This window comes from Lactuca serriola, chromosome 8 (assembly GCF_051521515.1).
Source record: "Lactuca serriola cultivar US96UC23 chromosome 8, Lser_US96UC23_V15, whole genome shotgun sequence".
NCBI lineage: Eukaryota > Viridiplantae > Streptophyta > Magnoliopsida > Asterales > Asteraceae > Lactuca > Lactuca serriola.
Window position 1 is genome coordinate 135,414,088 of NC_136415.1, and position 20,494 is coordinate 135,434,581.

General features: G+C 33.7%; 1 protein-coding gene across 1 annotated transcript; it reads right to left on the reverse strand.

Moving 5' to 3' along the window:
• Window positions 1-2,903: 2,903 nt before the first annotated feature.
• CDC45 (cell division cycle 45) lies at window positions 2,904-5,431 on the reverse strand. The gene has a single exon (XM_079017083.1). The coding sequence runs from the start codon at window positions 5,088-5,090 to the stop codon at window positions 3,297-3,299; it is 1,794 nt and encodes a 597-aa protein (XP_078873209.1). The 5' UTR covers window positions 5,091-5,431; the 3' UTR covers window positions 2,904-3,296.
• Window positions 5,432-20,494: the final 15,063 nt, after the last annotated feature.

The window sequence follows — 20,494 nt, forward strand, 5'->3', positions numbered from 1 at the left end:
TCATTAATTCACTTAAAAGTAGATTTGAACAATTTAACGAGTTTAAAAATATTTTTAGTTTTCTATTTAGTATAGAAAAATAAAAATCATTTGATGAAAATACTTTAAAAAACCTTGTTTAAATCTTGAAAAATCTTTAAAGCATGATGATAACTTAGATATTGATGGTTTATATTTATTTCATGAACTAAAACTTTTAAGACATATTGTACATTTAGATCGTGATACAATTATTAATATACTTAATTACATTAAAAAATTTAGTTCTTTTTCAAATGCATGTGTTGCCTATAAGATTATGTTAACTATTCATGTAACCGTTACCTCTACAGAAAGAAGTTTTTCAAAATTAAAACTTTTAAAAAATATATTTAAGATCTGCAATGTCACAAGAAAGATTAAATGGATTAGCTATTTTGTTAATTGAAAAACAGTTAGTAAAAAAAATTGGTTATGAAAATTTCATTAAAAATTTTGCATCTAAAAAGGCTAGAAAAATTAACTTTATGTCATAAAATATATTCACAACAAACATATACATAAAAAAAAATTAACTCCACCCTTTATAAACTTTTTAGTTTATTATTGTCGGTCTCAAGCCCGAATAAATAAGGAGAGTTTATAATATTAAGTATACTAAATGTAAAAGGACCTCAAATTTTTGGTTTACTTAGTGGCCCCAAACTCGTTGAGTCGACCCTGCAACCGAGTATGCATTGCATACCCCATCTCATGGCCATTACCGAAATTACACTTGCAAAGATTCGCACCAAAATCATTTATGTTGAGAGTTTATGTGTGTTATTCGCTACCCCTATACCACGATAAACCTTTTCTGATGATTTATCTCATAACACAACTTCTCATAAAACACAAAAGTCTAAAAAAACTATCCACATAAAAGTAACAAACCATAAAGTTTTTTTTTTATTATTTTTGTAATATTAAACCCAAGTTCTCATTAAACTATAAACTAATTTTTAATTTGAAATTGATATTTTTATCTATTGATCCTAACATTAGTTTCTTTTTACAAGGTCTAGTTTATGCTTTAGAAAAATGATAAATCATATCCATGATGGTCCTTTGACTTATTTAAAAAATCATCATATTATAAGTAATCAAGAAACATTAACGGTTAAAGGAGTGTACACATGTTTTGAACATGGAAACTCGATTATATAATTCTACTTCTCATATGAAAGTGAATAAACATCCCTCGTCATTACATAGGGACTTTTTTCCAAAATATTGGAACCCAACATCATATTAGCCCGTAAAGGTACAATTAAAATAATAAAAGGATTTATAATGGTTTTTAGCACAATGTTTATATCCTTTTTTGAGTTCTTTATTTTGATTTTTATAACATATTTTCAATTTTTAACCAACTAAACATTACCATGAAACCATCGTCACCAAAATTACATTCATTAAGTACTCAAAACAATATAACATGTAGTTCTAAAAACTATGATTTAGATTATGTTTGGTGTATTAGTTGAAAAGTTAAATTGATAGAAGATAATATTTGATAAAAAACAAATTGATAGCCTAGTTGGAAGATATAAAATTACATTAAATATATTTACGATAATGAGTTTTCTAAGTAGTTTTTTTTTTTTAAAAAAAACTAGCTTATAATCTATTTTTGTCATGCCAAAGGAAAATAATAATAATAATAATAATAATAAGTTAGTTTATAAATCAGTCGAAATGTATCAAACACAACCTTAAAAGTAAGCGGTATTACTAAATTTTAATGTGGTGAGTTGATATATAAACACATATGAGAAACAAGAAAAACAAAACAATCATTCGACTAAGGAACCTCTAAATTGGTACTTAAGAAACTTGTAAATTCAAGTGGCCGGAAATTCAACAATCGACTTTAACATAAAATATTGTCAACTGATACATACATTTTTCCCAAAAGCGTTGCTAATTTATACTTGTACCACGCATATTCAAAAATTTATTTGTTAAGAGTCTCATGTTTTTTAAATAATGTTTCAAAAGATGAGGTATTTTTTAACCGGTCCAACAAACCCGCAACCGGTTTTTCTATAACCAATTTTTAAATAACCTATTCAACTAAAACCAAACCTCAGGTTTGATATAGATTTTTATAAATAATTGCAACCATTTTAACTAAGAAAAAAATTAATTAATTAAAATAACTAAACTACATTTAAGAAAAAAATTAATTAATTAAAATAACTAAACTAGATTTTTAACGGAAACAAGTCTAGAAAAGATCGGTATATATACGCCTCTAACTGTAACCTATTCAATCGGACATTCTAAGACCATAAACAAGTTTTATGGCTTGGTTGAGTCCGTGATGGAAACAAACTATCTATTTTCTCACCAACTTGAGACTCAGCCCAAGCAGACATAAAATTCTTTATGATCCTAAAAAGCTCAATTGAATCGGTTAAGGGGCATGTTACCCTAAACTTTATTTCCCTTTTGTTATTTAGCAAAAAACAATTAATGCAAAACAGCTATATATATGCACTTGAGGGTATGTTCGACACATTTTTTACCGTTTTACATTTCAAAGATGTTTATACTTTATAAATATAATATGGGTGCGACTATTTGGTTGAATCAAAAAAACACTATTTAATCTCATATTTTGAGTAAATTTCGTGTTCTCAAATCTCAGTTGCCAACATGCCATGCTCTGAAATCTCAATTTCCATCTTGTTTTTTTCTGTTAACCTTTGTATTTTTGGAACTCATTTTTTTCATCAAAACAATCCATTGTTGGTGTGGTTCTCCAGTCTCTCTCTAGATGGCCCTTAACATTCATAACTGAAGCAGTAACTTAAAACTATGGGGACCAAAAGTGAAATATTTCTAAAAAATATTTAGAATCAGTTTTGAATAGATCTGTGTATAAAAGGTGTGTCAAATGACTTTGTTAACTTGATTCAAGCTCCAAAACAATCACATAGATAGTTTCTTTACAACTCACTAATTCAGTATAAAACACATCCAAATTAACCATAAATCTCCATAGTTTTTAACCACTTAATAACAAAGATACTTGACTACAAATACAATAAACCTGGTAAAACTCAAACTCAAACTAATAACAAATTAACAACTCAAATAACTCAGTTGCCAAGGTTTCTATGTCATAACTACTCTAATTAATATAATGATTAGAAAAGGCTAAGTTTAGTTTTGGTTTTTTTTTCTTTTTTATTAATAGATTTTGCAGACTCTAAAACAACATCAAGATTCAAGATAAAATAATACATTTTTTTGATTAAAAAAAAAAAAACTCACAGTAGCTTCTCAGTCAGCCTGATCATGAATGAATTCACAGCACTTGAATCCAAAACAATCCATGATGACTCAAAGAGTTCATGAAAAAACTCAGCCCCAGTCTCTTCAGCAGCATTCCTAAATGCAATCCCAAATGCATTTCCCTGAATTGCCCCTAGTCTCGGTTTCCCACAAACCCCAACAATCAAAACTCTCTCCTTCCCTTGTGTATAACAAACACAGATCAAAGGTTTCATTTTTGCCCCTTTTTCCCTCAAAGCATCCATCAAAAAATACCCAAATTTAGTCAAAGCTTGTGGATACCCCAAAAGCTTTGTGTCAGCTGAATCTTCAAGTTTCACCCATCTGAACTTACTCCCGCTTCTAATCGAACCCTTTCTTGTGATCGCAGTGCTTCCTTGTCTCAAAATCGCCCTTTGAATCTTGATCGCATGTCTCATACCCATTTCAAGTTTTTCAAGTTTCTTCAACGATAAAGCATCGTACGCTTCACCAAAAGCACATGACCCGTTCAACCCGGTTGACCCGCTTGACTCGGAGGATTCTAGTAAAGCTGTGACTCCATAAACCACATCAGCTGCTGAAACTTTCGAGCTGTACCCATGTAACAACAAGAACCCACGATAGTAAAAGTCGTTAAGTCCGTAATCAGGGAGAAAATGGTCAAACATGTCTTTCATTTTTCGTTTGATTTCAACACTCATGTAACGGAACTTCTGTTTGGACTCATCGAGTGCGAACCCCATTTGGGCGAGAAGCAACATGAGCTTTTTTGTCCCGTTGTCGGACCAAGTTTTTAACTTTGTTGCCATGTAGGATGAACATAGCATGGAGTCAAAGAGGTTCCATTCTTGTAAAAGCATGAGTCTTGGTTCATCTTCATATGCGATTCTTGAAGCATCGGGTGCGCAGACTTTTGTTCCGTCTTTTAGGGTTACTGAAGTGAGGGTGTCTAAGTTACCTGAACTGTTGATGTGTTGTTCAAGCTCCATTACTCCAGCTTGGTACCTTTCGTTTGTTAGCCTTTCATGGACGAATTGGTCTGTTAGAGAGACACAAGCGAGCCAGAGTAATTCGTTGGTGTTTTTTCGTAGGTAATGAGAGAGCTCATACATTAAACACCCTGATGGCTTTCCATGGAAAGTACCCATGTGGTAGTACTCTTTCTTGAGCTTCCTGAAAAGCTTTAATGGATCTGCTTCACCGTCTTCAGAAAGGCGCCTCTTCTTTCTATTCCCATTTCCACCGTCTTCATCGTCACTGTCGTTTTCATCTTCACTATCGGATTCGTCTTCTTCCACTTCATCATCACTGTTTAAATCACTTACAGCAGCCAATGCAGATACATCGAAATCATAAGATAAATCGGCTTGATTCTCATCGTCTCCGGTGTAAAGAACAACTACTCTGTCGTTTTGATGACTGAGATTATGAAGATGAATAGGGCGGTGACTATCGACGACAAAAACACGTGCTATAGGCCCTATTTCCAGAATCTTCCTCAGATCTCGATGGCATCCCCAATTTATCAGAAGTATAGTGATTGGAACGCCAGATGGAGAGGAGAGACTAGGTCCGGCATACTTATGGATCTCCTTGAAACTAGAAACGGGGTAGCAAGCGTATCTAACGGAATCGGATTCTAGAACATGGCCTATAATTTTCAAAGCACATAGAGAATCTACATCGGAAGTGGATGGGAAGATAAGCAAAGGGGTATTAGACGCTGAAGCAAGAGCAGACTCCCTCAATTTACCATAAAAGGATTCAATACTGTGTTCTCGGACCATGATTCCTAACAATTCCAAGAAAAAAGATGGAATTTTTGGATGCGTGAGTTCATGAAATCACCAAAGCTGGTAGATCAAGACCTCAAACATAAACAAGGGTTTCCGGATCTAAAGGATTTATAAGCATTCAGATTAAGGAAAAATACGCGGAACTACACGATTGAAGTGTGAATCATGCTTGAATTGTGTTACCTTGGTAATGAGATTGAGATGAATCGCCGAGCGACCAGATCCGAAACCCCCTTGAGCTGACCTAATTGGAGCTCTGAATAGCGAAACGGAGAGAGAGGGAAATGGAGAGGGAAAATGTGCCTATTCTGAATCTGAATTTGCTTTGAACTGAATACTTGATTGTTTTTTTTAGATGAAATTTTGAAATTTTTGGAAAAGGCGCTAAAGATTTGGCGGTGAAATCGGATGTGGTGTATTTCAGATTTTTGGTCGGCATATTTGAACTTTCGTGTGTATATATATATATATATATATATATATATATATATATATATATATATATATATATATATATATATATATATATATATATATATATATATATATATAGGGGTGAGATCGGTTGAAAACTCATAGTTTCCTGAAAACCCGAGACCTAAAAGTGGAGCGTTTAATCAAAGTAATTCATTAAAAATATGATCGTCATCTTACCAATCTCATTTAATATTTAATTTTTTTTATGTTATTTAACATATTAATATAAATGTCTAAAAATTCACATCATAAATCAAATTTTAATATTTTTTAAAAATAATATTTTTCGTTTTTTTTTAAATGCAAATTTTTTTAATTTTTTATAGAAAACATGATTTTTTGAAAAAAAAAATTGAAAATTTATTTTTTTAACTGCAATATTTAAAAAAAAATTGAAAAAATATTTTTTTTAAAAAACTACAATTTTTTTTTAAAAAAAAAAGTGCATTTTTTTCGAAAAACTGCAATCTAAAAAAAAACATCATTTTTTTTCAAAAGAAACTACAATTTGTTTAAAGAAAACTGCATTTAAAAAAAAAAAAAAAAAAAAAAAAAAAAAAAAAAAAACAACTGCAATATTTTCAAAAAGCTACAAGTTTTAGTTATTTAAAGAAAGATACATGTTTTTCAGTAAAAAAAAATGCAATTTTTTTTTTAAAAAAAAATTTTTAGGTGCTTATGTGCATATTTTTTTCAAATGCACATATGTATATTTGTTATACTATAATATTTGTAAGTAAATCTGAACAAATCTCATATTTATTAATTAATCTATAAACATAATAGTATAAATATTTTATTCGATACAAAATAAAATATAAAATATAAAAAATGCTACAAATTTCAAAGCGTTTTCATGTCTTCGTGTCAATATCTCCTTATTTTTTCTTCAATTTATCATTTTTCACCTCTTCCATATTCACCACAATTACTTCCAAATCTACAAGAAGATTAAAAAAAATATATTGATGCAAAAACACTCACAAAAAATACATATGTGATTTTCATGTGATTAACATATGAATCACATGCAATTCACATATGAATCACATTTACATATGACATCATATGTAAATCACATGTGATTTATATGTGAATCACATGTGAATTACTTGTGAATCGCATATGATTTACATGTGAATCACATATAATTCACATGTAAATATATAATCTTTCTCGTACCTTGTAAAGTAAATAAATAAAAGTATGAGGCTAGTGTCATTGAAGATAATAAAGTTCATTAACTCAAATAATTTTCACTTGTGAATTACAAGTGGTTTACATGTGAATCACACATAATTAATATGTGATTTACATGTAATTCATATGCGTTTCACTCGTGATTTACATGTGATTCATATGTGAATTACCTGTGATTTACATGCGAATCACATGTGATTAATATGTGAATTATCTGTGATTTATATGTGAATCACTACATATTTATAGTCTTGCTTCCAGTTAATTACTAAAATATTATAACAAATCACATACAGAGATATCCACCCAAATATCATAATATAAATTATTAAATTCTCATAGGTCGGGTTCATAAGATTCCAAAAAACTGCAGTAAAAGGTTTCTTTTACCTGGATTTGGTTTAATATATTGAGCCTGGCTTGCTTTATCCGTGCACTTCTTGCTGCAGCTAGATCCAGTCAAACAGGTTGTGTGCACAGATCAATGAATCAAACAACCGATTCATTGTTTTAACTTAATAAATCAAACAATCTATTAAACATATCGGCGTCTAAATTTTACAAAATAAATCTAGTGAAAATATTTATTCGAGGATGAAATAGGCTTTTTTTTCCGATTATCAGACTTGAGTATCATGTTATTTTCATTTTCCATTTGTAAATAACAAACATAAACTCATAAAAACCATAACCGAGTTGCAAAAATTAACATGATATGTGAATGATGAAGGGTGCAACGTGAATAATGACCTTATGGCAATATTTGGCATATTAAAAGGGTAAAACTGTACATTCAGAATATGTATAAGCAGATGAAAGAGGTAATAACTGAAGTTAAAAATACCAATACAAGATTCAGACCGTTGTTGTCAAGTATGTTGATCCCTAAAATCCTCTTCACTGTGGGTCCCGGTTTTGATATAACCTAACAAAAAAAATAAAGTATATTTTAAAAAACAGTGGATTACAAACGGATAAGAAGGTGTTTGAACTTTTAATTAGTAACACTAAATGATGAGAAAACAGGTAAAAGATGCTTAACCTGTTTATTAAAATAACCAACAACATTGTTGTCTGCATATGTGAGAAAATGAGTAAGCGCATCCATATGTCGAGCATGTTGCTTTATATGATTCATCAGTCTTGTACCATGACCCTTTACTTGTTCATCTGAAATGATTGTACAAAAATCTATCTCCCCAATTTTTTGGCTAACATGTCACATATGATAAGCAAACAAAATATATTTTCAGAAAGTAATTATTCCAAATGCTAAATGAAAGTAAACCATGTAAGATATGTAAAATATCTACCTGACATATGGTTTGTATGTGATGCCACCAACAACTGTACTGAGAGTGAAGAAAGAAGAGTGGAGAAAGCCTGTTTGCAATAAAAGAGGGAGATGGCATCATCACCTACTATCGGAGGATCTCTTCTAGGTTGTAACATAATATATTAGGGGTTACACCTGCCAAAACAATAGATTACATCATACATCTCTTATAAGGACAACAACTTAAATGAAGTAAAACTACGACACTTTATCAAACAGGTTGTGTGCACAGATCAATGAAACAACGAGAAGGATGAATAACAAACTTGATTAGAATCAAAATCTAACAAAATTCGAAGATTTCCATTGGTACTCATCTGATACTTCATTTTTTAATATTTTATGATTACAATAACAATAACATCGCACTCTCTACAAAAATAGGGAAGCAAGAAGGATTTTAATGATTCAAATTTCACGTGATGTTCATATGATGGAAGAAAATGAAAGTAAATCATCTGATTCCTTTTCTCCAATGGAGGTGGAGGTGGAGTTTGATTCAGTAAATTTGTTTTCCAATGTTCCTCACTCGATTCCGTGACAGGTCATTATATAATTTTTCGTATGAGGAAAGGTTAAACACATCATGCCATTATACCATGGAAAACAGAATAGGATAAGATGCATTGTTCAATGGATTACCTGACTCATGAAAGACCGAAACGATTGAAGGAACTTGTAAGGCCGCCATGAGGTGTGAGGACAAGATGTAAATCGTGTATGAACAATTACAGGATATCAAAAAATTGTTGTTGATTGCAGGATAAAATAACTTCATAATCAATAATGGAAGAGGCAACATTGGATTTCTAGGTCGGAACGTTGATCCATGGATTTAGGTGCTTGCAATCAAGAGATTACAGAGTGCGGATAGGCAAAGGCGGCCATGGATTTCATACGACGGTGCTAGAATTTGGATTTTGAGTGAAAAATCAACAGGTGTGGCGTTGGAAAAGAGGGTTGGTGAGAAGTGAAAACAACACAGGGTTTGAGATGATGAATAGAGCCAGAGAAATGATGTTTTAGGGAGAGCATCAAAGAAGAACGTCGTTGGGGGAGGAGGAAGATTATGGGTTTGACAGAAAGGTATCAAGGGGATATGAATTATCTTATCCCTAAAATGCCCAGTGATTTATTTCAATCGTATACCCCCGCATCATTTTTTTAATTATTTACAAAACTGCCATAAAACATTCAAACATTTTATTATTTTGATCCGATGGTCGTTATTTAGTTCTCGAGTTATCGGGAATATATAAGTTCTCAAATGATCATTCCTCTCTCTCTCTCTCTCTAACTTAATTTACTTCCAAGATTTTCGAAATTTCATTATTATATTCTTCTTACATCACATTTTTTTACTGAACACCTACTACAATACATATCTTATAGTTGAAATTACGGGATATATAAGTTCTCAAATGATCCTTCCTCTTTATCTCTCCCACTCTCACTCTCTCTCTCTCTCTCTCTCTCTCTATATATATATATATATATATATATATATATATATATATATATATATATATATATATATATATATGTTGGATTAGTGTCTAAGTCCATAACTATTTTGGTATGTACTTGACCCGATGGTGCATGGTCCTTTTGGGTTGCCTTCACCAAAGCAACTTGATAGGATGAATTATGGAGAAATCATATTATTTAATTAATATTAGTCAATAATTAATTGGTAATTAGTTTTGTGACTAAAAGAGATTAATTAAACTTAAGGGCTGGAATTGTAATTATAAGATAATTGCAATTTCGGCCATGGATTGACTTGTATTAAGGGGTGGACGAATTCTATGGGAAACCCATAAGGAAATCGTCCAAGGCCCTAATTAAAGGAGTCCATGGGTTGCTTAGGGCTTAAGCATCCAAATCAGGGTTTCATTGTTAGATAACCCTAATAGCCTCACTATATATAGAACCCTTAAGGCTCAAAAACGTGGTGAACATCTCTTCTAGGGTTAGAACACGTTTTGGGAAGCCTCCATCCTCTCTCCTCTTCATCTTCTTGCTTATGGTGTTTGTGAACCATTAGAGGAGTGACAATTGTGACTCTAAGCTTTCTAAAGTCAATACAAGGAGATTTGGGATTGTTATTGCTACATAACAATCAAGGTAACATCTTAAACCTATTCTCATGTTAATATGATTACTTGCATGCTAGAATTAGGGTTTATAGTCTTGGATAACTTGCATTTACAATAGAGAAACCTAGATCCAAGCATTAGGGTTTATATGAGCACATAGGATGTCTTATGATCAAAGCACATCAGTGGTATCAGAGCCTAGATTGGTTTCTATTGTATTGATGCTTTGTATGTTGAAAAAAATTCGATTTTGTGTTTATAGGGGCTGAACTCGCCGAGTTTTCTAGATGAACTCGCCGAGTTCATGATGAACTCGACGAGTCCATTCCTGACTCGACGAGTCGACTCGTCAGAAGGAGGGAAAACCGGGATTTCTTGCTGTGTTTGCTTAAGGATAGTTGCCTTATCATATTAGATCAATATAAATCCAATTTTATGATATATTTGACTATATTCTTGATCTAATTGAAGATATTTATCAATTAATAAAATATTTGTTTCCTTGTGTGATAATTGATTAATTATTTTGATTAAATTGGTAAATTGTTTTGCAAGAAATCATTAAATAAATCAAATATGAATAATTATGTGATTAAATGTTAATTTAGATTATTTGTTATTTGATCCTTGTTGTTATGAAAAGTTTCATATTTTCCCCTTTAGGTTTTATAGTTTAAATTTGAACCCAAAAGTGTTGTTGTTTTGAAATTTAAATAGTTAAAACCCTAATGTTTTGAAAAAGGTTTCAAAACTTGCCCTCAAGTTTTGGAATTTAATTTTTGATTAATAGTTTAATTTTGATGTATATTTAAATTCTAAACCCTAATGTTTTGAAATGTTTCAAAACTTGCCCTCAAGTTTTGGAATTTAAAAGTTGATTAAAAGTTTAATTAGGAATGTTAAATTCTAAAACCCTAGTAATGTTTTGAAAAGTTCATATCACTCCCTTATGGTTTTATTAATTAATTAAGGTGTATAATTAAAAGAGGTTTAATAAATCCATAAAAGTTTAGGTTAACAATTTAATTGAATTAAAAGTATAATTGTTAAATTAAACCACCTAGTATTTTAAAAGTGTAAAATACACCCTATACTATATATATAACATTAAAAGTCTAACATTATATATATGTATGAGTAAAAGTCAGTCTTACCGTTAGTAGGCCTCATTCACGAAGCTGGTCTATATGGGGTGTTTAAGGAAATTGCCTATAAAATGGCGATTGAATGAGTATCCACTCTTACCCACCGCACTCTTGACTAGTGGAGGGTCGTCAGCCGAACGGGTAGGATAGGACGAAACCTTCCATTATAAGTATAATGAATTATTAAAGTAACTAAATGTTTTCATAAAAAAATCCCAATCTTAGTTACTTAGGCAAAAGTGAATTGATGCAATTCCATGAAATTACACTTTGTGCCCTTGCGAAGACATTAGTGGAGCGTGTGTGGTTTACCGGCACACTAAATGGTTCTAAGCAAAGGTAGCAAAGGGTGACTCAATGTTTTCATAGTTTGGTGGAGCGTGTGTGGTTTACCGACACATCGAATAGGTGACTGAAACATGTGGGGGCACCATGTAGTTTGCATGGTTATTCACACCCGCTTTGTGATCCTCGGCATCCCAGTCACAAACAAGAGAGGCATATCGAGAATTAAACATGCCATTGAAATGTTCAATGAATCTCATAGGATCTAGGAGTTTTCATAGATTTAAAACTTAAATTTCTTTTTCGTTTTTCATGGTGGAAATTAGTGAATCGTCATTCACTTACTTTCAAATGTTCTGCAATTTGGGTTACGGCATCCCTCTCCCGAGTTGTAGAATATTGTGTTGGGTCCTAGCCTTAGTATCTCATTTGGGTGATTTACTAAGGACTCAATCAATCAACTAACTTGAATTCGTTTTCTCCCGTTTTGTAGATGTCAGAGTACGACAACTATGGTCTTCCCAAATCCCGTGGAACAAGCATTCCGCATGAAGATGATATTCCACGATTCGATCGAGGAACAAGAAATCATGCTTCACTTCCTCCACCTCCTCCAATTATTCTCCCTAACCCACAAGTTCAAAGGCTTGAAAAGTTCAAGATCGCTCAAGCCATTTTGGCAAGTAAACATAAAGAAGGAAAGTCGGTGTGTGCACACGTCCTAGGGATGAAGTCACACATTGATAGGTTAAGAATGTTGGGATCCATTGTCTGTGAGGAAATGGCTGTTGATTGGGTTCTTCAGTCATTTCCTAACTCATATAGTGATTTCGTAAGAGAGTACCATATGATGAACCGCAACGTGACCCTTATAGATCTCACCTATATGCTTATTGCTGCTGAATCAGCAATGGTTTGGCGCAATAGAAAAGCAAAGTTGATTGGTGAATCTGCCTTCAAGACCTCTATGGATATAGACAATGGCAACGAAAGACATGCTATGATCGAAAAGTTTGATCATAAGAGAAAGGCAATGTATGAAGTAGTTCCATATCCTGTTCCAAAAGAGTCAATTTGCTTTTATTGCCAAGAGAAAGGGCTTTGGAGACGAAGCTGCCCCATTTACCTAAGAGATCTAAGAGATGGGAGAGTCGAAACGTATGGCTCTAATATAGGTAAAATCCATTAACTAAATCTTTTAAGCTTCTATTCTAGATTCTTAATACATAATGTGATAAGATTGCAATTGATGTTTTGTAGGATCGAAGAAAATAAAAGAAGCTTAAGGGAAGAAGTAAGCAGAATCTAACCGTGAAGGAATGGATTTTGATCGCATTTCTCGAAGATTAGATTCTTGAGCTGCTACTTAGAGTTAGAATTAGATAGCTAAGAAAGATGTATTAGCATAGTTTTTCAATGAATTGCATTGTAAGGACAAAAAATTTTCCGCAATAAAAAAAATTTTGATTTTATATTATTTATTTATCCTTGCAATGGCGTATATGAAAAAATGATTTTGAATGTTTCTATTATTAGAAATAATGGATTTGGTTCTTATTATGTTATTTATGGAAAGTCGAGAGTTTACCAAATATGGAGAGTTTCTCATCGCCCAAGTTTCAATTGGACAGAAACTTGGAATCATGCAACTTGGTTGCACGACGAATGAGAAATTTCATATTTGGAAATTAGACTAATTCATTGACAAAGTGTCAAGTAAAGGACTAGGAGATCGAGCACACAAAGTTGCGTGTTGATCAAGTCCACCATAAGAGTAACAATGATATTCGTCATGATTTACTAAAGGTTTAGTAAATATGATTATACTTACAAGATTAAGTGTAATTCTAAATTGATTGAAAAGGTTTAAATCAATAGCAGAACGAATAAGAAGAATCAAGTAGGCAAAAAGATAAAAGTTTATCCATTCTAAGAAGAAGGGAGAGTACCCTTTATGTTTTATGATAGGTCTTAATGATTAAGAACCATATCTCAATTGATCCTCTAAGTGAGTCTTAGCACAACTGTATGTTTAAGAAGAGGAATCAAGGATTGAAGAAATGGTTAAATCAAGAACTCAATCATACTTCGTTCCAAAATCAAGTCTTAAAAGTTAAGATTGTGACATTAAGTGAAAAGTATTAAGAAGGTTTGTAACATTTATCAAATGTGGAAAGTTGTGATGTCTTGGATAAGAAAAAGACCAACTAGAACCAATTTATGAAGTGTTTTTGATAAAAGCTACACTAACTATTGAATATTTGTTTGTTAAGAAATGGTTATTAACAAGAGAAACGTATATGTCAAGGAGTCAGTGGGAGTCTTAATGGTCTTGAAAGGATTCAAGAACAAATCAAATGAACCTTATCGATCATCACTAGCACACGAGTTAAGGTTTACAACCTATCGTGTTGACATTATTTTGTTTTCTGTGCCAATCCAATCGAGTTAATTATGCATGTGAGTCCTATGAGTTCTCATTTGAATGCATAAAAGGCAAGGACCATGATCAATGGAAAGTACATTGATAAGAAAAGGTGAGCTGCTTAACTACTTAGAAGACATGGTGGGTAGCTATGCTACCATAAGGCAAGAAATCGAGATTAAGAAAGTTCGATCCATATGAGTTTGAATTTGTCGTAAACTTTGGTTTTGACAAATTCACATGGATAGGAACACATACACCATTAAAATCTAAGTGTCATAAGATTCCTCCTTCATGAAAATGACTGTGAGGAAATACTTTCACTAAGAAAGATTTTTAGAAGATAGTAATTGTGAAATTGCATTCTCGAATTCGATCATGGCTACGGTATCCCTTTCCATGATTTGAATTGTGAGGTTTGGCAATTGTTTAGACACACATATGAACTATCTAAGGCAAATGTGTATAAGTTCAAGAAGCCTTGATAAAAGATTATCAAAGCACTAAGTATTAGAAACATGAACTTAAGAAATTCAATAAGCATTGTTTTTCCGAAAGTTAAGCTGTTTCTGAATACATGTCAAAGCTAGTGGGAGCATAAGTGTTATGTTTTATAATAATCATGATGATAGTGGGAGCATAAATGTTATGATTGCATGATTATTAAGGCACGTATTGCAAGTTGGCAATATTAATTATAGAAAACAAGAGTTATACCTTGCAAAGTCGTAAGGGTTGTAAAGTTGTTTTGCTATAATTAAGGGAAATAATATTATGCTTCATTTCAAATCTAAAGGATTAGGTTGAGAAATGTTAATAAATTTAGTCAAGGGTACTGATATGGGCATATTTACTTATATAATTCATACATTATCTTAATACTTTATGTTGTTTTTGTCTCATTTAATGAAAAAAAGGTGCTTAATTAGTTTAGAATTTCATTTTTCAGCAATAAAGACATGCTCGAATGGAAAATGAAGCGGAATTGGTGATTGGATGCTTGGATCTTCGATTTTGAAGAAAGAAGGATGTTGCTGGACAGCTTGACCCCTCGTCAGTGTTTTGGCCATATCTCATGAACCATAACTCCGATTGACTAGATTCAAAATGTTATGAAAAGTAGACTCTAACGACCCAAAAATACGACCAAAAATTTCAATTTTATTTATAACAAAACCATGAACTGAGTATATAATAAAACCATACGTTGCGTGTTTCAAAAACCATAATAAAATACTGTGAGAAAAACTATAACACAATTGTATCCAAACATATCAAGAAACTGAATCAACTCGCAGGACAAAAACTAAAGTTGTGGTGTGTGCGATGCCATCATCCTGAGCTCTTCCCTTTGCTTGCGGAAGTACCTGAAACCAAAACTGAAACTGTAAGCACGAAGCTTAGTGAGCTCCCCCAAACTACCACATACCATACAATACATATAAAACACATACTGGGCCTTGCCCACTGCATCAGACCGAAGTCCGAAACTAGCTGCATCGGACTGGAGTCCGGAACTGACTGCATCGGACCGAAGTCTGGAACTAACTGCATCAGACCGAAGTCCGGAACTGACTGGGACCTTGTCCCCTGCATCGGACCGAAGTCCGGAACTGACTGATCATAGCATAGTATAACACATATCAACTAATATAGACACATATATTGCATACTGCATCGGACCGAAGTCCGGAACATATAACACACCAACATGCTTGAATCACATAGACATCAAGCATTCTGAACTATTGCTTCGGACTGAAGTCCGAAACTACTACTACTAAACGGGCCGGCATTGTGGCCGTAGACCCGTTCCTACTGGAAGGAAACTCACCTCGTGAACTGCTGCTGAGTGTATGGCTCTGGAAGCTAACTGCTGCTGCTCCGGGATCTCCCCGGCTACAAATCCATAAACACACTCAATCAGATGCTAATCACTGCCTTGGGTAAAATGACTCTTTTACCCCTGGTCAAAGTCAACTCTCCCGGTCAAAGTCAACCTACAGTTGACCTGACTCGCCGAGTTGGGCCGCCAACTCGCCGAGTCCCTAGTCTCACTTCTCAACCCTACTCGTGGCTACTCGTCGAGCATGGCATCGACTCGACGAGTACCCTCTTGATTCAAAAGCTCAGGCAATTTGCATCCGACTCGTCGAGTCATATGAACAACTCGACGAGTTGTTCTTCGATCTAAGAAGATTGTCTTGGACTCGCCGAGTTGTATGAACAACTCGTCGAGTCCCTCCATTACTGAGTCTAACCTCCGACTCACTGAGTCCATCCTACTGCTCATTGGCCTCCACTCGGAATCACTCAAAGGGTAAAGATCGGGGACTCGCGACCTGACTCGCCGAGTCCGAAGAACGACTCGCCGAGTCACATGCATGCAGATACTAAAAACTCGATTCTGCTCGAAACCACCGCATACAATTTATAGATCTGAGTTTCTAAGGCTGATTTACCACGTAAAGTTTCCAACTTTACGTGTACATACGCATGAAAAGGGATATAAAGGCTAAAAGGGTACTTAGAAGAGTAGATCTAGGGCTATCATGCAAAATGGCTCTATAAAGGTAATAGATCTACGATTTGGAACCGAAACATGGCTAGATCCGAAGGCTAATCAATCTAATGTGATCTCTCTACTAAGAACAAGCTAAGGAATGGCTAAAAGAGGCTAAATATGCTTGTGAAAGATAAATAAATCATAGAAACAGAAGGAAATCGACTGATACCTCAATAAACTCTGAAATGGGTGCAAGACCTTGGATCTTCTTCTTCTCCTTTGGATCTAGCCTCCTTCTTCTCTTCAAAACTTCAAGATTCACACAAGAAATGCACAAATAATCAAGGAAATGATTAGGGTTTGCTAAATGATGCTCTGAGGGTGAAGGGGACGAGTTTGGGGGCTCATAAGGTGGTTTAAATAGGGTGCAAACCCGGGGATTTAGGGTTTCTACCTGGCAGGAAGACTCGCCGAGTCCCGAATATGGACTCGCCGAGTCACCGACTAACACGTGCTCGAAAACTCGACCCTACTCGACGAGTTAGGCCATAGACTCGCCGAGTCCCTCAAGAAAACTTCTAAATAAATGCCACGGAAACAACATACCAGAGATGGGGCGTTACATAGACACAATTTCAGACGACTTTCTTGTTTTGAGAAAATGCTGATTCGAAACGTACTCGGCGAGTAGGGTCGACTACTCGGCGAGTCGTATCGAACTTTCGCGATTCTGGACGCGCTAACTTGCCGTACACGGGTTTTAAGTGACGGAACCGCCGAGTAGGTCACTGGACTCGCCGAGTAGCCTCTGTTTTGTGAAAATCTATATAAAGGGACTTTCAGATCGATATCATAGCATGGAGAGAAACCCCAGGAGGCTGAGAAACGATTGGAAGTGCTTCTAGGTCGTGAGGAACTAAAGAATCAACCCTACATTCAATTGTGAAGAGAATCAAGACAATTTTGGTTTATTCTTAGTAACTTTTTGATTTGAATCATGTTTACATACTTTTATTTATTTTTTGAGTTTATGTTTACTGCAATCATGAGCTAAAAACTTATTCTTCTGTTAGGGTAGACAATTTTGTGAACATGGATTGATTATTTGAGTAGGATTAATTTTAATTGGTAATTATGTTTTGTTAAGCTTGTTAACGAACCTTATGTGTTGACAATAACTATTCTTCTGTTAATAAATCAGTAATTAAGTTGTATGAACATCTCTTAGTTATTAATTTCATATGATTTATTGTGACCACATAGTTGTATGTCTAGGAATAACAAACGTGAAACTAGAATTAACTAGAAGATAGGTAAGTTAATGTGTAAGCTTGTTGGATGAACATCGACAAGAGGTTAATTGAAGGGCCAATTTAGTTAACCACTACAAGTCTTACTCAACCCGAATTAATAATCTAGGAAACCCGTTAATTTAGACAACTGGCCATTGCTTGAGTTAATTTGTTTTTTAAGAATTAGGAATAGCGAACGTGAACCTAATTATCTTAATCGGTAGCCAATGAAGAATTAATCCGATACATTAAAATCATCCATGGGAACAAATGAGTCGTACCTAAACAGAAGTCCTCTTTACTATTGAATTTAGTTGGTAATTAATTGTTTTAGTTGCTAGTTAGTTAATTTGTGTGTTGGTTATTCTAATTAAGTTTCTAGTCTTGTAAAACTAGAGAAAACCCCCTTTTTGTTATTTGTTTTATTTATATAATCTTAGCATTTATTTTAATTGTTTACCGTTCCATGTGTTCGATACCCTACTTGCTTGAACTATATTACTAATCGATAGGTACACTGCCTTTCGTGTGTTTATTTTGTGTCTAAGTTAGTAGGATTAAAACTAGTTGGTTTTACACACATCAGGTACATAGTGTGTTCTTAAAATGTCGATTATGATTACGACATTCCTCTTCACAATTCGAATTTTGAGAACATAGCAAATAAAATATTATGGCAGAAGATTGATAAAGTATCGAATCTTTATGTAAGACATTATGCATTGTGTCCCATACGCTTCAGGTATAGGATCGATTGCATAGGCTATAATATTTGACCATTCTAAAATTTTCCAAATGTCTAGCGCATTTAGATGGAAAAAAGGACAAGAATCGGTTTTGACTAAAAAATAATTAAACAACTATCAAAGGACAATCCAAAGTTCGCCGAGGATTGGTCGCTTGTGAGTAGTTGGAAGTATAGTATTGGAAAATATGGAAATGTTTCCATATTGGATGGACCATATCGACATTATTATGAATAGATAAGATTCTATTATGAATAAGTTGTCATATGGAAAATATGGAAATGTGTCCATATTGGGAATTGAATATTGAAAAACTATGTCTAGATTAGAAACTTTTATGCAAAAGGATGTTCAAAGGAATGTACTTTGAACGAGAGACGTCATATCTAAGGAGTTGTCTTGTAACAATCTTCGATAGAGGATTTTGTAATATCATTGGCAATAGTCTTTGTGACTTTGGTGCAGTGACAGTACAAAAGGATCATTGCATAAAATGTTAGAATCTAACATATTCTATAAGTGGCAAGAATTTGATATTCTTACACTTATGAAAAAGGATTGGGAGTTGTGAAATGAGAATGATTGGAAATGTTTTCAATTTAATCTATTTCACAAAGTAAGAACCATAAGTAAACATTGTGTGCATGTTATGAGCATGGGACAAGTGTAATAATTCAAGTAAGAAGTTGATTACCCGAAACGACAAATAATGAGTAATCGATATGGTGATAAATAAAAGGTGTTTTATTTATGCTCAAAAGGTTGAGGCCATATGGGATTAGTATTATTCTTGTGTTTCACTTTACATGTTTTGACTTCCAGAATAATTGAATTTATTAAGAATAATCGAATTATTCGAACGGGCCACAGTCGTTCATATGTTGGAAGTAGATATGAAGGAAGACTATCGTGAATTGGTGTGTGGATTGTCTAAAAGGGTATTAGACATAAACAAATGTTTGCTGCAACGTTCATGAGTGCTTATGAATATGATTTGAGCATTGGATTAAACCCACGCTCACTTGGATCACTCCATGAATTGTATCACGAGTGATTGGTGAGACGATAACATCTTATATTCTTGAAACCGAGATGTGTGAGTTGTATCTTGCGAATCGGTTGCACATTGATAATATGTAAAGTGTAAACGCACTAGTAACTTGGTGTCATAAAACATATTGTTGTGTGTGATTCGGTGAGTAAGTGCAAGCGAGCATTGAGTCAAAGTTTATCCGTTCCTTTTATCCGAAGTAGGATAAAAGCGATATCTTTGGGCCCCTCGATGATTTAGTGATGACAAACGTAAATGCTCGGCCGGGCTAGTGCTAATTTGATTTGTTCAATTGGTCAGTCATCATAAATCGAAATTCGAGAGATAGTACAGAGAGAATGATTAGAAATCATGTCTCATACGATATCTAGAATGGAGGAATATATGATCCCTTATCTAAGGACACGCGTATCTGATATAATCAGAGTTGACAGCGGCTTTGGAAAGCTACGATTGCAGATCAGGATCTGAAGTCATACGCAGAATAGTTATTAGACTTATCCAAGTGGGAGACTGTTGGATTAGTGTCTAAGTCCATAACTATATTGGTATGTACTTGACCTGATGGTGCATGGTCCTTTTGGGTTGCCTTCACCAAAGCAACTTGATAGGATGAATTATGGAGAAATCATATTATTTAATTAATATTAGTCAATAATTAATTGGTAATTAGTTTTGTGACTAAAAGAGATTAATTAAACTTAAGGGGCTGGAATTGTAATTATAAGATAATCGAAATTTGGGCCATGGATTGACTTGTATTAAGGGGTGGACGAATTCTATGGGAAACCCATAAGGAAATCGTCCAAGGCCCTAATTAAAGGAGTCCATGG